The sequence below is a fragment of the Fusarium poae genome, chromosome 1 (genome assembly GCF_019609905.1).
Source record: "Fusarium poae strain DAOMC 252244 chromosome 1, whole genome shotgun sequence".
Taxonomy (NCBI): Eukaryota; Fungi; Ascomycota; class Sordariomycetes; order Hypocreales; family Nectriaceae; genus Fusarium; species Fusarium poae.
Genome location: NC_058399.1, coordinates 7,080,497 through 7,102,418, shown reverse-complemented (window position 1 = coordinate 7,102,418; position 21,922 = coordinate 7,080,497). Strand labels below are relative to the sequence as shown.

Below are 21,922 nucleotides of genomic sequence, written 5' to 3'. Positions count from 1 at the left end.
ATGAACTTGGAATGCCATGATATAAAAAGTGATATTCTTAAGGTATTTAACCTTCATAAATAATAGTCTAGATTGTCTCGTCTATTGTGTAAATTGTCCAGACCTTAGGAAGAAGAAGAAGTAAATTTCCATCATTATTCCATAACCCGAAAAACAGGGTATTCATCGCCAACATTCAACGGGATAATGTTAACGCTGGCATAGGAATCGATGTTCTCGGGCTCGAGAGCAGCAAAAGCCAAACCAGCATTCTTCTGTCTGGTGCTGACAAGAAAGCTTCCGGCTGGAAGCTTAATCTCCTTCTTCTTTGTCTCGGTTGTAATAGTCGCAAGGACAACACCTTCGTAGTAAGATTGAGAGAGCTCAGCAGAAGTAACGTTGAAGGCCTCAACGGTCCCGGTCCAAGGTTTATTGAGAGTCTTGACTTCGAGGCCAGAAACTTCGAGGCGTTCTGCAAGGCTTGACCAAGCGACAGGGATAAGGTAAGACTCAGGTCGAGAGCGGGTAAGGTTAGCAGTCGTGGGTGTTGTGGAAGCGAATTGGACAGGAACCTTGACAACGGAGCCGTTGGTTGCGTCGATCATCTTGAATTCGCGAGAGCTGAACTTTGTGTAATCGGTGATCACAATGGGATCCTTGGACTCTATAAAGTCCTTGATACCGCCTTCAACTGTCCCCAAGACCTTCTCTGCGTTGTTGGCAGTTGTCTCGATGATCGAGCTGGCCATGGTCAAACCAGCAGCAGTTCGTCGTTGGAATTCCTGGTCGGCGAGACCAATACCTCGCATCTCGATTAGGAAGGTGACACATTGTGTCACGCCCATGGCGTTGCGGCCAATCTTTACGTCTGAGCCAGCCTCATCGAACCTGAATTATTCTGTTAGACAGTCCAGATGTTGATATCAGAACGGAACTTACTTGGGGACATAACCAGGTGTCGAGTTGGTCGAACCGGTGACATACGGCTCCCATCTCAGTCCGGCCTTGACCATATCCTCACCGATGTTCTTAGCAAACAACTCTTCCGAAAGCTCCCGAATACCCTGGTTGATGTTCAAGTTCTTCGCAGCAGAGAAAAGACCATCCGCGGCCTGGACATAGTTGCCGTATCTGGAAGACGCACCATACTCGTGCATGTCGATCGCAACATGTGGTGCGAATTCACTGAAGAACTTCTTGATATCACGAGTCTGCTGACGAGCAAGCTTGATATGATCGCGGTTAGGATCAAGACCAGAGGCTAGGATGCGCTGAAAATAGTAGTTTCCGTCGGGATTATAGCGAGGCATGATGACAATATCGGTATCCTTGAGCATCTTGGTAGCCCACTTGGGATCATTGTCGAACTTGCCGAGTAGAGCGAGAATGGATTCATCGCCAGCAGGTTCATTCCCGTGTACACTTGCCTGGATAAAGATTCGTAGTTTGTTTGATCTGGTTCGTCCCTTTGTTGTTGACAGCTTCACATACGGAAATGAGCGGAGCTCCTCAGATGTAAAGTTTGCTGTATGGTACGTCATGTAATCATTGTTGCTGGCGACTCTTTCCATGAACGATTCTAGTTTGTCAGCATATCAGACTATTGAATGATGTATAACGACATACCCATATCTTCATGTGAGGTTGGTCCCTGTGTGCCGTTCTTGAACCCAGACTGTCTATCTCCGCCAAAGGCGGGTGACAGTAATTCAATATCGACATCTTTGAAATTGGCAGCTATCAGCGCGGGGTCCGGCCGAACGGGAACATGATTGTATCCGTACTGAACGGCGTTGACAGCGGATGTAACCGAGAGGCCCAAGAGGCAGGCTGTTTTTGTCAACATCTTTGCTAAAGCTTAGAGGAAGTTGCCCAAAGATTTTGGAGTTGAAGGGATAACTGCCTTTATAGCTATCAGGCGAGAGATTCCTAAATAGGTAGCTCATAAAGTGACGGTCTCCAGTTCTTACTTCCGCCCTGCATGTTTGCTCAACATCGAGAGATCGTCAACGTCAATCTTTCGTTTAAGCATGATATTAAGCAAGAATTGGGCTCTTGGCATTGGAGAGAGTAGCTTGATGAGGAAGCTGCCAATACCAGGACCAGTGGGGCGAAGTAACGTCGAGGTTGGTGAGCGGGGTTACAACAGAGATATCGGACATTCAATTCCCAAGCTTGCAATGTTGGAGACATTCTCTAGATACAGTGATAGTTATTAGATCTCAGAGAGATAAACATGATATATATAAAATTTCCATGCTTTTGAGTGGTCAACTTGAAGTGTTGATGAGCCTATCTGGGTTGACTAGAATGCGGAGAGTAGCTTCGGCATCTTCGGTGATCGACAAGATAAGCTTACCCGACGGTGTCCAATAAACAATGCCTCATAGAAAAAGGTTCACCGATCATAGCAAAAGGCAACCAACGTTAAGGTTGTTTGTGATGCTTGGACTCAACTTTTGTGTTGTTTTATTAGGGCAAGACATCTTAGATGACAGCTTTTGTGTAATCGACAGGTAGGTAAGTCTCCAAAGATCTCAAGACAATTGGTCACTGGAAAGATAGGCATCTATAGATTTTCAGTGAATCGAAGTGGCTCGGTTCTTATTAATAAATCTTTATTGGAATATAGTATTTCGTTTTCAGAGAACATCAAGTGTCTCATTGGCCACAGGCAACTGTATGAGCAATTCTATACATCGTGTTGAACCGTCAATAACCTTGACTATCCCCAAGTTACCCCAAGGTCAACGCAAAGACAGACTATCCCAGATACAGTAGGCCGATGGAGACAAACGCTACACGGAAGCACCTTGACTAAGTTTATCAATGCCACATCATGAAGTCTCATGTAATTGGACGCCGCTTCTCATTCTGGCTTCCCGTTCTGGACATATCTGTTGTACACATGATAAACAAGTGAGGAGGTTATAGATATGAGCTGTTATGGCAACTTCGAGGTCTCTCTGTTTCACTTTTGATATCTTACAAATACACATAACATTCAAGATGCGACTATTAACTCGACTGTCAGCATGTGTGATTACAAGAGGGATTGTCTGGAATAGCACATCTCATCGCTATATCTCTCGCGCCAGCGTCTCAACACTTCACGCCAAAATCAACAGCCCACCACCAAGAATCGTCAAAAGTGAGGGTTCTTGGCTGCAAACAAACACAGGGCATAGGATACTAGATGCATCTTCAGGTGCAGCTGTCGTATCTATCGGACACAATGATTCAAGAGTCAAAGCAGCAATTACCGCCCAGTTGGATCAAGTAGCGTATTGCTACAACCCCTTCTTCACAACTGAAGCTGCCGAAAAGATATCGGGATTCCTAACTGACTCTACAAACGGACAGATGTCCAAGGTGTTTGTAGTCAGCTCTGGTTAGTGTCAATGTATGACAGCTTACTCAGAATACTGACGACTGTACTCAGGAACCGAGGCCGTGGAAGCAGCTTTGAAAATCGCCCGTCAATATTTCACAGAACTACCGACCCCGCAACCAAACCGAACCAAATTCATCGCGCGCAAACAATCCTATCACGGAAATACACTCGGATCCTTGGCAGTTGGGGGCCATAAAGCACGACGAGGTGTATACGAGCCCGTTCTCGCGACGAATGTGTCCCACGTATCGCCATGTTATCCTTACCGAGAGATGAAACAGGGCGAGACAGAAGAACAATATGTTGAGCGACTCGCTAAAGAGCTAGATGACGAGTTTAAACGCGTGGGACCCGATACCGTGTGTGCATTCATTGCAGAGACGGTCTCTGGAACGGTAAGTCAACGTCTCGAATGAATGAGACCATAACTGACAATCAAAGTCATTGGGATGTGCAACACCTGTACCCGGATACTTCAAAGCCATGAGAGAAGTCTGCGACCGTCACGGAGCCCTTCTGATTATGGACGAGGTCATGTCCGGCATGGGTAGAACAGGCACTCTGCACGCTTGGGAACAAGAAGACGTCGTACCCGATCTTCAAACTATTGCCAAAGGTCTCGGAGCGGGTTATATGCCAGTCGGTACCCTGCTTGTCGGAAACAAAGTTGCAGACGCTCTAGAAAAAGGATCAGGTGCTTTCTCTCACAGTCAAACATATCAAGGTCATCCTGTTGCGTGTGCAGCTGCATATGCTGTACAAACGGTCATGAAAGAGGATAACATGCTGCAAAACGTGCAAGAAATCGGGAGGATTCTGGGCGAGAAGCTGAAAGAAAGGTTGTCGAGTCACAAAAATGTTGGGGATATCAGGGGAAGAGGGCTGTTTTGGGGGGTAAGTGAGTCACGCTCTTTGAGGATATCTACTAACAAGCTTAAAGCTGGAGTTTGTTCGAGACAAAAACACAAAGGAGCCTTTCCCGCTGGGCGATCAAATTGCGGGAAAGTTACACAAGACTGGCTTGGATGCTGATCACGGTATTTCACTGATTCCCGCAACTGGAAACATCGATGGCATGCGCGGTGACATGGTCATCATATCGCCTTCATTCACAATCACGGAAGAGGAAGTTGATATGATTGTGGACAGAGTCGAAAAGGTGGTAACATCTGTACTCGGTTCATAGGTATGTATTAACTGTTTGATATTATGCTTAAACAAATCTCACATTATGAAGGCCTGTGTCGGTCCACCCAACAGACTCGTCCATCGAATCGAAGACTGCGACGCCCAAATTTCCTTAACCTGATCGATCGCTCTCAACAAATTCCAACACCCAGTGGTATTATGCAGTGAGACCAACTTGTCCAAAAAGAACTCTCGATGGTCCGCTGTTGAACTCTCGGCAGCGACGATAAAGTACGGCCAGGCCAGGAGATGTCGTCCCACGATATCGACGTATGCGTCCACTTCACCCAGGGACTGTTTAAATTGTTCGATCATGTGGACGGTTTCTTCTGCTGGGGGGTTGAGGACAGCGCGTTGGACGTAAATGTTGCAAGCGAGGGTGGTGAGGTTGGCGATTGGCGAGTTGAGAGAGTAGATCTTTGAGCTCGGGATGAAAGCGGTCGCACCATGTTATGAATTCGAGACAGGCTCTTTGTTGTGCTTGGATGAAGTGAACACCATTCGTCTCATTAAAGAGCGATTCGCCAAAGAGACAGACTCTACGAGATTGTTAGTTCATATTGATATGTACGCACTACAAGGGTCCTACCTGAGGATCTGCAATTGAAGAAAGGTTCTGAGATCAGTTCTCCTATCCTCCGATCTTGCGGCAAGAGCATTGACTACAACTCTCAGAGATCCATAAATGAACCTAAAGTTGTCGCTGCCACTGATCATCTCGCGAATGTGCAGTAAAAGCAACGCCGTCAGAGCTGAATCGTCATCTTGAGGAGCGCATTGATGAGACCGTGAGATAAGCTCTCGAACAAGACTACTATACGCAGCAGGTTCGAGTGATATCGAGGTACCGTTTTGTAAAGAGAGATGTTGTTCAACGACGAGAAGAACCGCCTTTCGCACGAGAGGGTCTGTCTCTGCTTTTGGAAGGATGAGATCTCGGTAGCCGTTGAAGCCCATATTGATGACTGCGATTAAATGAGCTATGTTGTTGGAGACTGTAGCTTGTTAGAGGGTTCGGTAGATGAGGTCTTGTGAACTTACAATATCCGAGACAGAACCTAGACTTTGAATCAATGTGATCCAATCCCCAGTCAATAGATGGTGGGTTATGATTTGACACGACCAGATCTTTGGTCTGAGTGATATCCTCCACTATCTCATTTGTCTGAAGTGAACCATGGTTGACCTTTTCGTAGCCGCTCTCTCTGAACGGATCATCTCTTTGATGTTTGGTGATTGTAGTTATGGCTTGTTTCTGATCTGGTGACTTGGTGGTGACTGGTATATCAACGACTGGAAAAGTCTTGCCGACAAACTTTCCTCGTGCAGCAATACCATCATTGAAGCGATATCGTAGGCCGAGGCCACTGCATTTGACACCTTTGGTGATACATTTCACGCACTCTGGTTCTTGGCGATCACAGTCGATGCGACGACGAGAGCATTGATAGCAGCCTGCATAAGTGTTATGAAAAACCCTGGCACAAGCAGCAGAGCGACGTACCTCTGACCTTGGGTCTCTTCTTGGTTTTATCCGGGTTTGGGGCTGTGTTGGGGGCCATTTTGGGAAATTGTTGCACGAGAAGTGGGTGGCGTTGTCAGTCTGCAAGCCGTGTAGACTACCCAAGAGGGGTCGGGTCTCGCGCGTAAATGTTGAAGAGTTGAGTCCTGGTAGGGAAGAGCTCAGCGTATCAGGGATTCGATAGCAAGGGAGATAGATTGTTGAGAAGTTTGCCTATCTAGTCTAGTCTAGGTCGTCTTGTTATTATCGGATTCCATATCATCCGGCATCGCAAAGGCGGGGTGGGCTAGTCTATATTGGGAACCTCCTGATAAGCGACTGCGGAGACTTACGTTTATCACTGTCAGGGAACCTTGGCCGAGTGATGGCCGAGTGATGGCCGAGTGAATACACATCACAAGACATTTTGACGTTATTCACTAGTTTTATGTAATTTCTTATGTAGGTCTACTTCCTCCAAGGATGCTGCTTGGCTTCGATGTACGTATTGGTCCCGTACGACTGCGCCCTCACTGTCCTATGGGGATCTTCATTATAACTATCCTGACTTTGACTCGCAACCTTTGTCATTGTATCCATGTTTAACCCAATTTCGTCGTCACTACGCTGATGTCGGATAGCAGGTGTCCGGTCCGTCTTCCGGCAGTGCGGTCTCATGGTATTGAGTCGAACAAGCAGAGGCTTGAAGGTAGGTACACAGGCACATATAAGAGCGGATGTGATCTCTGCAAGGCCCCAGAGTTGAGGTCGGACTATGTCCCATGTTGAATCTGACCACATATTAATCCATCGTATTCTCGCGATACTTAGAGCTATTGAGCTTTGAGAGAATTAGTACTGGACATCCGTCTCGGAACTCGGGCAAGAACTCACAAGCAACCCAACAGAAATACTCCAGACAATGCGATCTTTTGTGAACGACGGAGATTGAGATTCCAGATAAAAGGTAGAGGTAGAGCTGCGACAGCCAAGTCGGTAAATATGCTTATTCCAGCGCATATATACCCGAGTTCCATTTTATGGTGCACACATCTCCCTTTTACTGTCGGATCCCAGATAGCTGTCATAGGAATGCAGGTTAAGAAAAATACCAAGATAACACTGATATTCCAAAGGACCAGAAAGACCATCGCACTGATATAGGTCCATCGCCAGTGGGACAGCGAGACAATTCTGTAGTAGAGCAGTACAAATGACATCTTGGCCCAAAACAGGGCTTGACCGTAGAAGAAGGTTGCAATGTACGCACACTGAGAAAGTATTAGTTATGTCCGAAATACCCCATTGTTCCCATGTATACCTTATAGAAATCAGTCATCTTGTCGGCCGGTATTTGTCCCGTCGAATCGCCGAGACCGAGGGGTATTACTATCGTCGTAAGCTTTTGTTCGGTCGATTCGAGAGTTTTGACGCACACGCAAGTATCCCAGAACCAAATACCATTATACATAACTGTAACAGGTGTTGTTAGCACATACTGCACCGATGATGGTGTACTCGACCAAGCTTACCGAAGACATTATTGCAGCAAAGTCGTCCCATCCAAGTGCGTGTATTGACCAACGACACCATATCCTCAAACCAAGCGCCAAAAGCGACATGATGGCGGAAAAAACGACGACTACAAGAACCGTTATCAGACGATCCCCCGTTGTCTCAACCATTGATGGAGGAGGACCCGGGCCTATCGAAGTGGCCATGATGATTTTGGACGAGATTATGAGACAGATCTGAACCAAAGATTCGAAAGCGAGCAAAGAAGCTGGGATTAGTAGAGTTAATGTTGGATTCTTCTGGATGACTAGCGTAAAACCCAAGGGAAGCCACTATTTTGACTTTTACATGACTGGAATGAGGACCATGATGAAAATGAACTGATCGACGGTCTGGATGGGAGGATCTTGCAACAATACAGGAACAGATCATTCTTGGCCCAGCCCTACAGTAACTTGTTTCGGGAGAGAATTTCTTATGATTGTAGGATCCAGATATCCGGGTCAACATGGTGGATGGGATGCTCTACCCAATAAAAGTAAAACATCACCAACAAGGAGCGAACGGATTATTGGCCTGGCTAAGCTTGTTATTGTTTGTCGATCCTAGACCATTAGTCTGAGATATTCTCCGATGGGATGATGGAACCATCTACGCCGGATCGATGGTAGCATCTTCCGGGTCACAAAAACCTGGCCTTTCCCAAACTTTTCTGTTTATACCCGTAGACCCGATCTTACTTCAACTCTATCGTGACCTAACAAGTCTCGGATAGCCTTGGCATATCAAAGTAAGCTTAGCATATCCGGGTTCTGAGTCAATACCTGACAAATCGGGCCCGCCCGCCCCTCAGGGTATTAGACAAATTGGCCGCTGGAAGCATAAGAGACGAAATTAATGAGCCACTTTATGCTCTTTAGACTATAGCTCTTGGACTATTTATTTCTTTAACCTAAGACTTAGGAGGTCATTTTTTCTGCTACCTACTAGCCGCCATATCCACTAAGCCTTGTCATGGAACTCTGGCTAGTTTCAGGGCAATGAGATTATTGCCGGCCGGACGAGCGCACTAGACCGAGGACGTTTTTCAAATGGTGTCGATCGGCCACGTTATTCAGCAAACCGGGCAACTTTGTCTTGGGCTGCTTTTGGCAAGAATAATGCCTTTGGCGTTTTGAGCTATTACTGAGGGCGTTTCTAAGTTTGAGATATGCAACTGGTTACGCGCTCGGATGCCAATAATAATCAACATTGCCCTCTCCATGATGGATGTGTACATTTCCCCAGTAATAATAACAAATCATTGAATGTCGTTGTCCTTGTGTATCATCTTTCATTCAAATGATGATTGTGGCTGATATTCATCATGTCTCATTGGCTATGTCTTTGGAACACGAAATACGAGCAATAACGTGTGGTACTCCAGGCACCCTTGATTTCAACCTTGATGATTGGTAGACGCATAAGTCTTGATTTTCAGACAAGGACAATATATTCACATTCTTTTAGGCTATGGATGTTGAGTGCCGTCAAACTTCAATGTCGGCCTATCTCCATACAATGACAACTAGTCTCAAGACTACCCTGCGGTCTCCATTCCATGATGACCAGACGAGTGACAGCAATAGAATCGAACTTTATACATTGGATGCGACCCCGGAAGAGAATGAAATCGCGGCGCTCAATACTATTCCGCCAACAAATTTTGTACCTTTGTGGAAACTGAAGCAGTGGCCTCGAGCAGTATTCTGTCCAGCTTGTCGAGAACTATCCATCACAAGGGTTGAGCGGAAGATTTGCGGCGGGACACAGTGAGTTCAAGGATTCTTGTACAAGAACGATACTAATCATATACTAGTGCTATGGCAGCATTGATGTTTGCGTGTACAATCCTTGGTGGCCCTCTTGCATACATTGGAAAACAATGGAAGAACGTAGAGCATTATTGCTGCAGATGTGACCGACGATTGGCTACATGGCATTTCAGTTCTGGTACAGAGATACATGTATGGTAGATGTTGAGTTTCACCTGCTATGGACATCGAATATTGGGCATCAAGAGTATTCTTCAAAATTGGTATATTCCATTATTTTTGTTTTTCGCTCAACAATCAACAAGCCGTCAACTCCTCAAACTTTAAACACATCATGCTTTATTTTATGCACAAGGCATATTTTACTCCTTGACAAGAACAGCTCTGTATCGGACCTTACCGTCCTTGAGGTCATGGAGAGCCTTCTCAATACCCTCCTCATTGAGAGAGTACTTCATGGTAGTGGGGGTGATGTTCTTTCTGGCGACAAACTCAAGAAGCTTGCGGACGCTGTCACGAGATCCAACAAGGGATCCCTGGATACGGATACCCTTGAGAGAGAGCTCAGTCAGGGGAACGGAAGTGGCCTCTAGAGAGGCGGTGAGAGGGTAGATGGAACCGTCGTAGTCGACGATGGAGGCGAGGCTTGAATCTGTTAGTGGTGGTTATGCAATAGGCTATGGAACAGAATACGTACCCGCTGTAGTCAATGTTGGCGCTGCCGCACAGAAGAAGGTGCTTGACGGGCTTGAGACCATCGGGAGCCTTGTCACCAGACTTGTAAACGTGGAACTCGGAAGCACCGTACTCCATAGCCTCCTGTCGCTTAGACTCGGAGCTGGAGAAGACAACAACGTGGTTGCCCATGGCGGCAGCCAGCTTGATGGCTAGATGGCCAAGGCCACCAATACCAACAATACCTACTGACTCAAGAGGTCGAAGACCGTATTGGGTAAGACATGTCCAAACAGTAGATCCAGCGCAGAGCCTTTTTGATGATTAGTGAATCGTCATTGATGCTTCAGGATAGGAAGTTTACAGAGGAGCCGCATCAGCGGAATCGTAACCCTCGGGAATAAGGCAAACAGTCTTGGAGTCCCAAACAGCGCCGTAGGAGAAAGAGCCGTTGTTGAAATCGGAGAAACCGTAAATCTGGCGGTCACGGCAGTACTGGTCGCGGTCGGTGCAGCAGTTGTCGCAGTGGCCGCAGATCTGGTGGGTATAGCCGAATCCGACTCTGTCGCCGTTCTTGACGTTTGTGACAGCAGAGCCAACAGCCTTGACGATACCCACACCCTCGTGACCCAGGACCACGCCACTGGTCATGTAGAGCTTATCGGTACCACAGACACCAGAGTGTGTTGTTTCGATAAAGACCTCGTGATTCTCGAGCTCGCGCTCGACGTTGTCGGCGACAATCTTGCCCTCTGGGGTACCGCGGAAGACCTTGAAAGAGACCATTTTTAATATGTAATTATGTATATGAGTGAGTGGTTGAGTATGAGAGTAGGGATGTAGATGGAGCAAATTCAGTCTAGGAGTTGAAGAATTGCAGCAAAGGGTTTATATAGAGGTTAGAAAAGACGGTAGACAATGTTACATTGTGTCAACAACGGGGCAGTCTTCCTGATTTAGGTGACTCGTACACATGGGTAATGGGTCGATCTATGGAACTTAAACCCCTGACCCTGGAAGGGAACTGGGACTGAAGAAACAGTTGAGGAGGGAGGGAGTGGAGAGTCGTCTCTCTTGTATCATGATGAGGAAAGTCTTGTTGTACTGGTTGAAACACGCGGTCTATATTCTATCTTTACCTACCTAGTATAATATCCATTTGTGAACCAGTTAATCTTAATGTCGCCTACGCTACGCTCAATGATTCCCCTATCAAATTAATGAGAAATGAATGTTGAATCTCTATTTTTCCAACGGTTTCGGTGGATTCAGGTTCTTCTCTCCGGGCTCGCCTAGGGTATAAAAGTGGTTCTCCCTACTATGGATCCATCCAAGGCTTGATCCTCGGTCCGGAAGACATGATCCAATCAAACATGAGTAAAAAGTGGCATGTCGCTTGTACGGCACTGAAAGACGTTTTGGGAAATGTTTCTAGAACCCCTGGTAGAACAAACGGTGACAGGATGTTAGGTTACATACAAGCATTCTTTCTTTCAGTGATCGGCAAAGCTAATGATATCACATCTCGATTGATTACTTTTCAATGCCGATTACTCAGGATTTCTCGGAAACATTTATAACATATACCGATGGCCAAAAAACGTGGCCACGTCGTATTGAACTTCTACGTTCAATTTGGCCACGCCTGAAACCTTGGCAAGTAGTGTCCCCTTAGACTCGGTCCATTATCGCCCTATCAGTTAGCCTCCGACGAAGCTTTACTCAACTCTGAGTTGACTACGGTGATAAGGCTACGCTATCACCGACCTAGTCTGACAAATGGTATCTTAGTTTCTGCCCGTCAGTTACAGCCTCACTTTAACTGCGGGTTCCATTGTCCTTCTTTTACGTTTTGGTACCAACATCTCGATCATGATAGTAGAGTCTTCAGGGTCTGGCTTTAGTAGAGCACAGAAGGAATAGTACAATTTCTCATCTTCTATGCTTTATCCATTGTGGGCCTTGTCGGTAGATAGACCAAATAATGATCTCATCCCGAAACTTTATATCCAACCTGCCATCAGGGCACCAGAAAAGTTGGCCGTAAGAAGAGACGAAATCAGTAGGTCAGTATATACCTACCTACCTCTTAGGCTACCTGGTTATTTTCCATTATTACGTCAAGCTTTTAAAGGACAACCTCCTTCCTGTTATAACCGAGTTATCGCACTTTTGGAAGCCGAGAGGGGTTCATGGGGGGAGCAGTTACCTTTTCTGGGGTCAAAGCAAAGTCTACACTAGCCTTTCTCTTCGGACCTCCAACATGAATTCTGCATCAAACATCATACGCAGATTCTATGGTCTATAGTTTACACTATCATTGTCAACCCATCGTACTGCAATCATGCTCCGCCCCTCAAGAGAAGCCCCCGACTAGGAGAAGGCGAGGTGGCAATCATTCTGTTTCAACAAATTTTTGAAGAGGGCGGTGAACGGCCGTTGGGTCTACATGTGTTTCCTGCAACAGAGACCCCGTGGAGTCTATAAGTTCAACCCTGCTGATGGAACGTATATGTGCGTGCTGGGTTGCGCCAGCACGGTATGCCAAATGGAATTTGATCAAGGTCAATACTGTGTCTCCATTCGCCCACCCATGTTTGGCTCGTCGACCATCCTACCAAGTATGTATCAGCCTAAACCTAATGTCTCGAAGAGACTTTAGCTGACCATGATAGATTACTTTCACTTACCATGCTTCGCAAAACTTGCCAACCTGACTTACCTACCACACCTTCATCGACTGTGGCCCCTCAACCGTTTCACATGGCACCGAGCAGACATAGCAATAGCCTCTCCGGGTGATTCATGGAACAAGACCACGGACCGATTTCTTGACGTCGGTGCGGAACACCTCTTACAAGAACTGAAGTGGAGGTACTACAGTCGGTGCCAAATCAAGTCGAAAATGGAAATAAACTCTGTTCATGTTAAGAGGTACCAAGCGGGTCTCATGCACGGTACAGACACAGAAGTCCCGGCTGTTACCGACGAAGAACAGCGACTCTTATCAGCCCCGATCAAGGCAACAACTAAGCGTAACTTGTTCGACGTCTTTCTTCTCAATACCACCTTTGCCGACACTATAACCCGAATCAACTTGGATCTTGCGAACCTATTGTGGCGCTGGGAAACACTAGTAAGCATCACCATAACAGCAGTGCAGTATGGTCTAGGTAGCATAAAGTGGCCTGCTAATTTCTATGACCAGTCAAGGCATGATTTCGTAGACCCCGAAGAAACCGACGACGTTCGTGCAACTTTGGAAGAGTTGGGCAATCAACCAAATTCCAGCAACTATTACGATAAATATGCCGATTGGACCGCCGTCAATAAATTATGCGACCCCGAGAAGCCCTTGCCTCCAGCAATGGTTGGCTGGTCCATAAACTTTCATAAACAGGTTCATGAACCAGTCGAGCTGGCTCTCTCATCGGCAGCTCCCTCGCCGGCAGGTGATGGGAACAACGAAAATAATGAGGACAGTGCAGACGAAGAAGTAAATCAGGACAGCGAGGATATCATGAGTAATGAAGTCAATCAGGACAGCGAGGATACCATGGACACTGAATATGACGACAGCAGGGGTAGCGAAGACATGGATAATGAGAATAGCGACGACATTGACTAGTAGAGTAGACATACTCATAGGTACTATAGGAACGGTATACGCCAGCAATCAGGATTATCTTTAAATTCATATCTAAGCTTGGGGTATGCGAAGAAATAGCCCATGTATCTGTTCCAAGTCGTATGAATTGACATCCTATTTTCGCTTCTTGCGGAGCGGGTTCCTTCTCTCACCCCTTTCCATCTTTCAAGCCTGTTTCGAGGAACTCTTCATGTGGGGGTCACCGTGGCCGGCCATACAGTGACATCAAAGCGCAGCCTAAAAAAACTTATAAAATTTCAAGGGAACATCACACGAGAAACACCACTACATGCGGAGGTGTTGCGTCTGCTGATACCGGCATGTGCCACCCCGGATACTGCATGTCGCTCTGGAAAGAACGAAAGGACAATTGAGGCCTAATGTAGGGTTGCAGAAGATGCATAATCTTACAAAGCGATCTATCTAACTTCACGGTGAACAAAATCCACAATCAAGCATAACTCATTGGTGCAGGTAACAACGTCATTATTGTCATTCATATGCCACGCCATCTACAGCGGAGACATTGCAATATCCATCATATCCAATGTAAAACATCAAACTAAATCGGGTATACACACAGCATCGCCCAACTGGCGATCACAAAACTTCCCAAGACAAATGTTTGTTCTGACATGAAACAATTCCCACTAATAAACGCCAATGCCTGTTTTTGAAATAAAAATGATAAAACTTCACAATTAGTGCTGCTTAAGCTCGGCGGCTGCCACAGCCGCGTCGACAGCTTCTTGAAGATCGAGGTGAAAGTAAGGTCGGTTGAGACCACCAACGGCAACGAGGCGAGTACTGGTGTGATCTCTGGGCAGTTTCTCCATAGATGCGCTGTTGACAGAACCTTCGACAGCCTCGATATCTTGGCGTGTCGGTGTGTTCTTGACCTTCTCGTCAAGAGCAGCGGCAGTAGCGGCACTATCGTCACCACCAAGGTCAGCGATAGAGAAGATAGCCTTCCAGTGACCAGCAGCTTCATTTCCAGTACGAGGAGTGCGGAAGCCGAAGCCAGCAGCAGCCAGAGCACGCTTTGTCCATCGGTTCTCAATGTTGGCAAAGTGCCAGTCAACAACTTCGGGAGCAGCAAATTTGTCAAGCTGGTTTCGGACATCGATCAATGCCTGAATAGATGTAACGTCGACATTGTTGACACTAGAAAAGTCGAGGATAACAGACTTCAGAATGGGTCGCTCATCGTTCTCGACAGCCTTGATGTGGCGGGGCTCACGGTCGTTCCAAGGACGGTCACCAAGCTTACCCAGGAGCGCGGGGTTGGTACGTCTGCATTCGGAAAAAATGGTCTCGGTAAGGTGGTTGAGGTAGTGGGAAGCGTTGGGGTAGTTAAAACCTTCAGCGAAGCGGTAGATAAAAACACCGGGATAAGGAGTGCGCACAATGACCTTGGGGTTGGAGCCGTTGCCGTGGTCCAGAGGGAGGAAGCCAGCGCGAAGAGAACCCTCACCCTCATCGACGGACCCGGGGCTAGCAGTGCCATCACTGACATTGGCCTTCATGGTTCGCACACGAACAACACCCATGAAGCGACCACGGGCCTTGAACAGACGGAAAACAACCACAGCAGCAGACATGGCGATTGTGGTGTAGATACCGTTCTCAATAGAGCTGAAGATGGTTACGAGAACACCAGCAAAGAAAATGATGACCTCGATGGGAGAGACACGCCAAAATTGGTAGACGACCTTGGGAGGAGTAATAACATCTCCGACAGCGTGAATAATGACACCAGCAAGACCAGCATTGGGGATGTAAAAGAAAACAGCAGTGAGGGCGTAAAGCGCAAGCAAGACAACGACAGCAGTAATGACACCAGCGAAGGGAGTGCGGACACCAGCCTTTGACTTGATGGCAGTTCGAGAGAATGATCCAGTGGCAGGGTAGGCACCCAGGAAGGGGCCGAGAAGGTTGCTGACACCAATGGCGACGAGTTCTTGAGAAGGGTCGATGACATAGTTGTTGACACGGCCGAAGGACTTGGAGATGGAAATGTGCTCAATCAGGACGACAATCACGGCGGCGGGAAGTTCAGAGACGAAGGACCGGATGATGTCACTGTTGATCTCGGGGACAGCGGCGTGAGTGAAGCCTGGGTCAGATTAGTAAAATTCTTTGGGTAGCGATCATTGATACTTACCACTAGGAACGTCGCCAACAATACTGATGCGTGGGTTGTCGCGGTGCTTGATGTTGATTCCAGCGCTGATACCAACGTAAAGTAGGATGACAAAAGCGGTTCGGAGGGTGGAGATGAAGAAATACAGCTTGGCACGGTGAGGTTGCTTCTTGGCCATGGTGCTGCAAAAGATACGAATAATGTAGAGAAGGACCAAAGCGGAGAGACCGATGGCGGCGTCAAGCTTGGAGCCACCCAGATTCTTGAGGGTGTCAATGATGACCTTGTAGGTAGCCTGGCGCGTGTTGACTCCCTTGATGCCCATAAGCTTGGGAACCTGTCCAGCAATAATGTTGACACCGGAACCGGTCATGAAGGCGCAGATCGAAGGCAGAGGGATGAATTCAACGAGCCAGCCAAGTCGAGCGAGACCAAGGAAGGTGACAATGGAGCCGACAATAACAGCCAGAGCAGAGGCAATTACGTGACCAGGAACATCGGGAAGGGTGTCGGCAGCTCGCAGAACAATGTTACCTGTAACTTGAGACATGACAGCGACGGGCTAGAACAATTAGCAGGGGTCTGTATGGGGAGTCGAATGTACGTACACCAATGGTAATATCCTTGGATGTAGCAAAGAACCAATAGATCAAGACACCCATAAATGATGAGTACAATCCATATTCGACGGGGAGCTGAGCCAGTTGGGCATAGGCCATAGATTGGGGAACCACAACAGCACCAACAGTGATTCCTGTGCGGGGAGCTGGTGTCAGCAGAGATGTCCATGTGGCAGAGAGGACGGGGAGTTACTTACCAGCGACCATGTCACCAAGGAACCAGATCAAGTTGTATTTGCCGACCCATGATAGGAAAGGGAAGAGGTTGTAAAAGTATTCACCAACTTGATGGATGGAAGGAGTGATTTCTCTGAGAAACTCTCCAACTGTAGGTTCCTCTTCGATATACAGGTCCGCATTCGTGATTGAGGGTGCTCTCTCTTCGGGTTCGGTGTGATCGGCGCCAATGAACTTTTCCAAGGCCGTCTTGGCCGTGTGTTTGCCTTGTTGCGGCATGTTTGCTGAGGATATGATTGTGTGAGAATAAAGAAAGACAACGCTGGAAAGAAGAGAAGATAAAGAGCTGGATAAAATAAGAATTGATAAAGGGAGGAGGAGTATGCAAGAACGGGGAGATCAAGAAGACACAACGTGGGTATTTGAGTCTTGCAGAATGGTCGACCACTGAAAACGGGGTCTTTTGAGTGAAGGCCTGTAGTCAGGGTAAGCGATAGCGGACCGTTCGGGTTGTCGCTCGGTGCGTCGGGGTATGCTGCAACGCTAGCAAGACTTTCTCCTAGTTGGGGCAAGTAGTCGAGGAAGGTATGACGACTCCAATGCTTGGTACGGAGTAAATTTGAGGTAAAAATTCGAACAGATCGACTCGATCTTATGGGGAGTTTGGTCTTGACCCGTTTTTTGGGTAAGAATCGGGGAATGCGACACAGAGTGAGATGAGACGAGGTGAGGAAAAAGATTCGAGAAGAGAGGCGACGATGGAAGTATAAATTTAAGAATGGTCAAGATGAGGTGAATTGGCGTATTGGGATAAGCCGATGTGGACCATGGCAGTCTTGCACCATGGCATACCATGCTGTGCGATTGATGACCCTTCAGCCCTTTGTGTGCGACATTCACATCTTCTGACGGGGAGAAATGATGCTATGGGTACACCCTTCCAGCGCGTCGATGACCGAGCGTACAGGGATCGACGAACACCCATTTGAGCGCCTGAGGTACATGGTACGTACGGGCTGTGATTTGTGTTTTGTGTTCTCGCATCACGGTCAATAGTATTCCCACGCCCCAAGCTCTTGTTGTTTTTTTGGCCAGCCCGCGTCAAGCTGCCCTGAACTGGCCTGACCGAGGCGAGGGCGCAGAAGCGTGGGGGAAGCTGGCATTGGCGGCAAAAAAGCTGGTGTAGTGGCCCCATTAGAAGCATTGCGTGCTGACCAGGATCTGAGCATGTCATTGTCGCTATCCCAAAACAGCTCCGCTCATTTCTCCACCAACATTCGTGTCGTCTCCATGAGAATGAAGATTCTTTATTGCGGGGTATATATGGATTCGATAGAATTTCAGTCGTTCTGTTATCGAGTATATGTGTTTGTGAATTTGCGCGACAATTGTACAGCGTCTGGTCATCGTGTAACGATTTGCAGATTCATGCATTCAAGGTTTGAGGAAAGAGGAAATCCTTGTTAGATCAACTCGCGACGATATCGTCTCCGATTGCGCCATCGCTCTAGAACCAGTTAAAGTCTTGAGCTGTTCGGCAGGTGGATAACGCTATTCTATTTACGGCTTAGCGAGAGCAAGCTGGATGTGAAGGCGCGGAGCATTGATGATAAAGTGAGATCATCAATTCAATTAGAAATGCTAAAATGAATGCATTACAGTGACAAGAACGGACCAAAAGGCGGCGTAAAACAAGCATTAATTTGTTTAGTGTATAGCGTGCGATGGAAAGTTGCAAATACAGTGGGTAGAACACAGATCACAGGTGTCTTTATCTTTTCTACAGGGACCTTCGGGGAGTTGAGTACTTTTTTATTGCCGTTCCCACCCTGGAGCTTTTGTTCCATGCGTACTTCTTTTGTTTCGGGGAGATGATAATAGATCTCTTCGGAGAGGGAATATCTAGAATCAGAACCTAACAAATCTTTACATGGCAGAAATGTAAACGTTGGTATTGCTACAGAATTACAGATCACTAAATGCGCATCTACTTTCTATTGTATCTCTATCAGCAGCTTATGCCCATTAACTCTTCATAAATGGCCTCATAAAGTTCCCTCCCCCCAACTCCCCGTCGGCCCCACTTACCCCTACAACATCCTGGACCGCATGCGCTACCGTTTATCAACGTCTCCAGTATCAACCGACATCCCAAATTCATCTCATTGCCTGCTGGCTCGAAGACCGTAGTAGAGCCGTTATTTGATGCTCATTCACATTAATAATTGCGTTTCTCGTGCACGTTCTCCGCGCTTATCAACGGTATGCAACACTCCAAAGCTATCCCCGAACCAATTCCCTGTTAGCAAAGATTTGTTTTAAGATTATTACATGTTCAATTCATGGTACACCACAGACATGCAGGCATTATAGTTGACAGACCTGTCTAGCCATTCACCAATAGCATTAGCTCCCAGTAAAAGACCACACCCTTGCACCTCCCATGCAGACACACTGAGACACACCTCATCTACCAGTCTACCAAAGCTGAAATCCTGCTGTCATTTGACAGATCTAGACTCAATCAAACCGCAGTCTATTCAAGCCCTGAGCAATAGCTCTGCTTTTCCATGCCGATCTTCCGGCCTTGGTCGACTTTAGCCGCGAGTTCTGTTCATCTAGACTCAGAGCTGATCGCCACGCATGGTGCATTTTGACGCAAGAAACCCTGACATATTGCTCCATCCACGCTTAACTCTAATCTACTCTTGATTGATCAATCAGGGGTATGATCCGCCAACCTGGACCGAGCAATGACTTCACTAGCCGCCCCCCATTGTACAATCCCAAGTTAAACTCGGAGTGACCTTCGTCGCCCCGACCAGCTCGTTGGCTGGTGTAGTTCTGGAAATCCAGATGTACCCTGCGAATCTTACGAGATCAAAACTTATAATCTACTGGTTCGGATAGATGCCGCGTCTTGTCCTCCACATATTACCAACTAAGGTACGAGGATCCTGGCCCATAGTATCCCCTTTCGACGCTACCATTGCATCCTACAGTCGGACCATCGGCGTTCGACCGACGGCCCATTCTTGATACCTGGTTCAACAACACGCTATGCAGCCAAGAACCCATTATCTCTCCTGCTCGGGAGACGAAGTGCTTAGGCAGCCTTCTTTCCGTCTTGGCCCCCCACGTCAAGGGACGCCTGAAAACGCCTTTTCCGAAATTCCATGTGTCTCGCCGTCTTGGCCACCTCGATAGGGGGGTTCATTTACCTTGGCAAATTCTGTTACTCAAAAAATCTAGTCCAGATTAGGGGATTGCGCACACGAGCTTATTACTGGCTTTCAATGGTGCCATTGTTCAGCAGTTTCGCGAATATGCGACAGCTTTCCTGGTAGGTTCGTACTTTACACACTACATATTCGATCTATCCCACTGCCCGACGATTTGCAAATTATGTATCCCACCACCCTGAAGCTTCCCACCAATATCGTGTCTCTCCCGTTATCCCCAAGAGCGGGATCTAGATTTGCCCTTGCCTCTGGATTCGATAGTGGTGTCTGGTGTCGGGGAGTATGCATTGAGTGTCTTGGTCTCGACCTGTCAGATTCTAATATCTTGTGGCAACTTCGAGCTCCCCGCGACATGTACTGAGTACATGCTCACTCTACGCCCTGCCAAGCGATCCCACGTTGACATTCCCACATCACTCGCTTCTGTACAACGGAGGCAATTCGGTTTCACCCTCCCTGGAATCTAGGTAGCACACCTTTCTCGGCATAACGGCACGTCCATCTACCTTATGTTTTGTGCCAAGCCAACAACAGGTTGCTCATACATTTTCCCAATTTGGATTCATTATGCAGGACCCAAATGGCTTGTTCTGAATTCTTTTGCATCGAAACCGTGCATTATTGGGTTGGTTTTGTTTTTGAATCGCAAGTCTACGAGCACTTTCGATGATCATACTGATAGAAGATTTAAATATTTATCTGGGAGTATCTTCTCATTGACTAATCTAATAGTAATTCAGTAGTCAACTGTATGTTGAAACTCACATCATAACAGTAATATGCGATAGGAGTCGACCCTCTGATGACGGGCTACCAAAACCAGCAGGCCTAAAATCCGCATCGATCAACGGCGGTATATCTCTTCAGGTTAGATTTATAGACAATTTATTGGCAGTTATGTCCAAAAAAAAAACCATAGTTATCCTGTGCCATTCTGGGATCCCTATGATACTGGAAATCCGTATGGAGTTCCGCTCAAACTAAGGAACTTTGAGTGTAAGAACGTAAAATCTCAACACATACCTCTAGGGTAATTGGAAAAGCTGTCGTAGAAATGCCAAGATTTGTGATAGGCCACTCAGCTGACACGACATGTGACTGTCGCGCCATATACGCGTTCCAGCTTTAGCACGAATCTCGCATCTGCACCGCGTTTTTATTTTCTTCAGAGAATCCACAAAAATAATATCCTGATGACAAAAAAAAAAAACATTTAGCAATAACAACTCCGGTACACACATTGGCTCAGTCTCTGGCAATTCGCTCAAGTGAAATTGCTTGGATATTGGGAATTGCGACCCAGATACTATCACTCTATTCAATATTGGAGATGTCAAAACCTTGAGGTCGGGATAAATTATTTATATCACTAAGAAACGAGTTCTTAGAATGGCTCCTAATGTCAGACTATTGTCATGAACTTGTTCGAAAAATATAAAAAGAGTCAAATGGAGAATTGCTATAGCTTTCCTCGCGAGGACTGCTTCTTAGCATCAACCTCGATTTCAATCCTCATATTCGGAAGAGCCAGCCTTGCAACACCCGCTGCAACGCAACCAGGTCGATTGTTGGGAACCTTCCGCTTGATTGCCTCTGCTACCAGTGGCAAAGTCACGTCAATATCGGTATGGTAATATCGTGCGTAGTAAACATCCTCCCATCCACGAAGACCAGCTGCTTTGAGAACATCCTCGACATTCTGGACTGCTTGCTCCACTTCGTCCTTGACGTCGGATGGTATCTCGCCTTTGTCGGTAAAGCCACCTTGGCCAGAGATTTTATAAAAGCCATTGCATAGGTCGACGGCTTGCTCGTAGTGGCAGGCGTCGCCGAGGCCTTTGAGAAAGTCGTTATGAGGGGCAATGTATTTGAATGAGGCCATGTTGGTTTGATATGAAGTAAAGCAAGATATGTGTTATCGGTCAGTAGTGAGAAGATTAGATGATTCTTTGGCAGCTCAAGAAGATGAGAGCTGTACGGTACTTTATATCCGAACCAAGGCAAGCATACCAGCGTCAGCTGAAT

General features: G+C 46.9%; 9 protein-coding genes across 9 annotated transcripts; 3 read left to right on the top strand and 6 right to left on the bottom strand.

Annotated features, from left to right (window-relative positions):
• Nucleotides 1-134: 134 nt before the first annotated feature.
• FPOAC1_002309 (uncharacterized protein) lies at nucleotides 135-1,825 on the bottom strand (the record flags this gene model as incomplete). The annotated part of the gene is made up of 3 exons (XM_044846890.1): nucleotides 135-867; nucleotides 919-1,558; nucleotides 1,606-1,825. 3 exons carry the CDS (start codon nucleotides 1,823-1,825, stop codon nucleotides 135-137), a joined length of 1,593 nt encoding a protein of 530 aa, XP_044712806.1.
• A 1,163-nt stretch (nucleotides 1,826-2,988) lies between these two features.
• On the top strand, nucleotides 2,989-4,559 carry FPOAC1_002308 (uncharacterized protein; the record flags this gene model as incomplete). Its single annotated transcript, XM_044846889.1, has 4 exons — nucleotides 2,989-3,370; nucleotides 3,422-3,768; nucleotides 3,815-4,267; nucleotides 4,314-4,559. 4 exons carry the CDS (start codon nucleotides 2,989-2,991, stop codon nucleotides 4,557-4,559), a joined length of 1,428 nt encoding a protein of 475 aa, XP_044712805.1.
• Nucleotides 4,560-4,597: 38 nt separating this feature from the next.
• On the bottom strand, nucleotides 4,598-6,123 carry FPOAC1_002307 (uncharacterized protein; the record flags this gene model as incomplete). The annotated part of the gene is made up of 5 exons (XM_044846888.1): nucleotides 4,598-4,985; nucleotides 5,008-5,100; nucleotides 5,151-5,556; nucleotides 5,603-6,016; nucleotides 6,066-6,123. The coding sequence occupies 5 exons, from the start codon at nucleotides 6,121-6,123 to the stop codon at nucleotides 4,598-4,600; spliced, it is 1,359 nt and encodes a 452-aa protein (XP_044712804.1).
• Nucleotides 6,124-6,530: 407 nt separating this feature from the next.
• Nucleotides 6,531-7,783, bottom strand: FPOAC1_002306 (uncharacterized protein; the record flags this gene model as incomplete). Its single annotated transcript, XM_044846887.1, has 5 exons — nucleotides 6,531-6,903; nucleotides 6,957-7,333; nucleotides 7,384-7,451; nucleotides 7,499-7,535; nucleotides 7,595-7,783. The coding sequence occupies 5 exons, from the start codon at nucleotides 7,781-7,783 to the stop codon at nucleotides 6,531-6,533; spliced, it is 1,044 nt and encodes a 347-aa protein (XP_044712803.1).
• A 1,354-nt stretch (nucleotides 7,784-9,137) lies between these two features.
• FPOAC1_002305 (uncharacterized protein) lies at nucleotides 9,138-9,592 on the top strand (the record flags this gene model as incomplete). Its single annotated transcript, XM_044846886.1, has 2 exons — nucleotides 9,138-9,388; nucleotides 9,436-9,592. The coding sequence occupies 2 exons, from the start codon at nucleotides 9,138-9,140 to the stop codon at nucleotides 9,590-9,592; spliced, it is 408 nt and encodes a 135-aa protein (XP_044712802.1).
• Nucleotides 9,593-9,753: 161 nt separating this feature from the next.
• On the bottom strand, nucleotides 9,754-10,852 carry FPOAC1_002304 (uncharacterized protein; the record flags this gene model as incomplete). Its single annotated transcript, XM_044846885.1, has 3 exons — nucleotides 9,754-10,036; nucleotides 10,089-10,379; nucleotides 10,431-10,852. The coding sequence occupies 3 exons, from the start codon at nucleotides 10,850-10,852 to the stop codon at nucleotides 9,754-9,756; spliced, it is 996 nt and encodes a 331-aa protein (XP_044712801.1).
• A 2,119-nt stretch (nucleotides 10,853-12,971) lies between these two features.
• On the top strand, nucleotides 12,972-13,694 carry FPOAC1_002303 (uncharacterized protein; the record flags this gene model as incomplete). The annotated part of the gene is made up of 1 exon (XM_044846884.1): nucleotides 12,972-13,694. One exon carries the CDS (start codon nucleotides 12,972-12,974, stop codon nucleotides 13,692-13,694), a length of 723 nt encoding a protein of 240 aa, XP_044712800.1.
• A 722-nt stretch (nucleotides 13,695-14,416) lies between these two features.
• On the bottom strand, nucleotides 14,417-16,934 carry FPOAC1_002302 (uncharacterized protein; the record flags this gene model as incomplete). The annotated part of the gene is made up of 4 exons (XM_044846883.1): nucleotides 14,417-15,831; nucleotides 15,880-16,420; nucleotides 16,467-16,612; nucleotides 16,676-16,934. The coding sequence occupies 4 exons, from the start codon at nucleotides 16,932-16,934 to the stop codon at nucleotides 14,417-14,419; spliced, it is 2,361 nt and encodes a 786-aa protein (XP_044712799.1).
• A 4,422-nt stretch (nucleotides 16,935-21,356) lies between these two features.
• On the bottom strand, nucleotides 21,357-21,779 carry FPOAC1_002301 (uncharacterized protein; the record flags this gene model as incomplete). The annotated part of the gene is made up of 1 exon (XM_044846882.1): nucleotides 21,357-21,779. One exon carries the CDS (start codon nucleotides 21,777-21,779, stop codon nucleotides 21,357-21,359), a length of 423 nt encoding a protein of 140 aa, XP_044712798.1.
• Nucleotides 21,780-21,922: the final 143 nt, after the last annotated feature.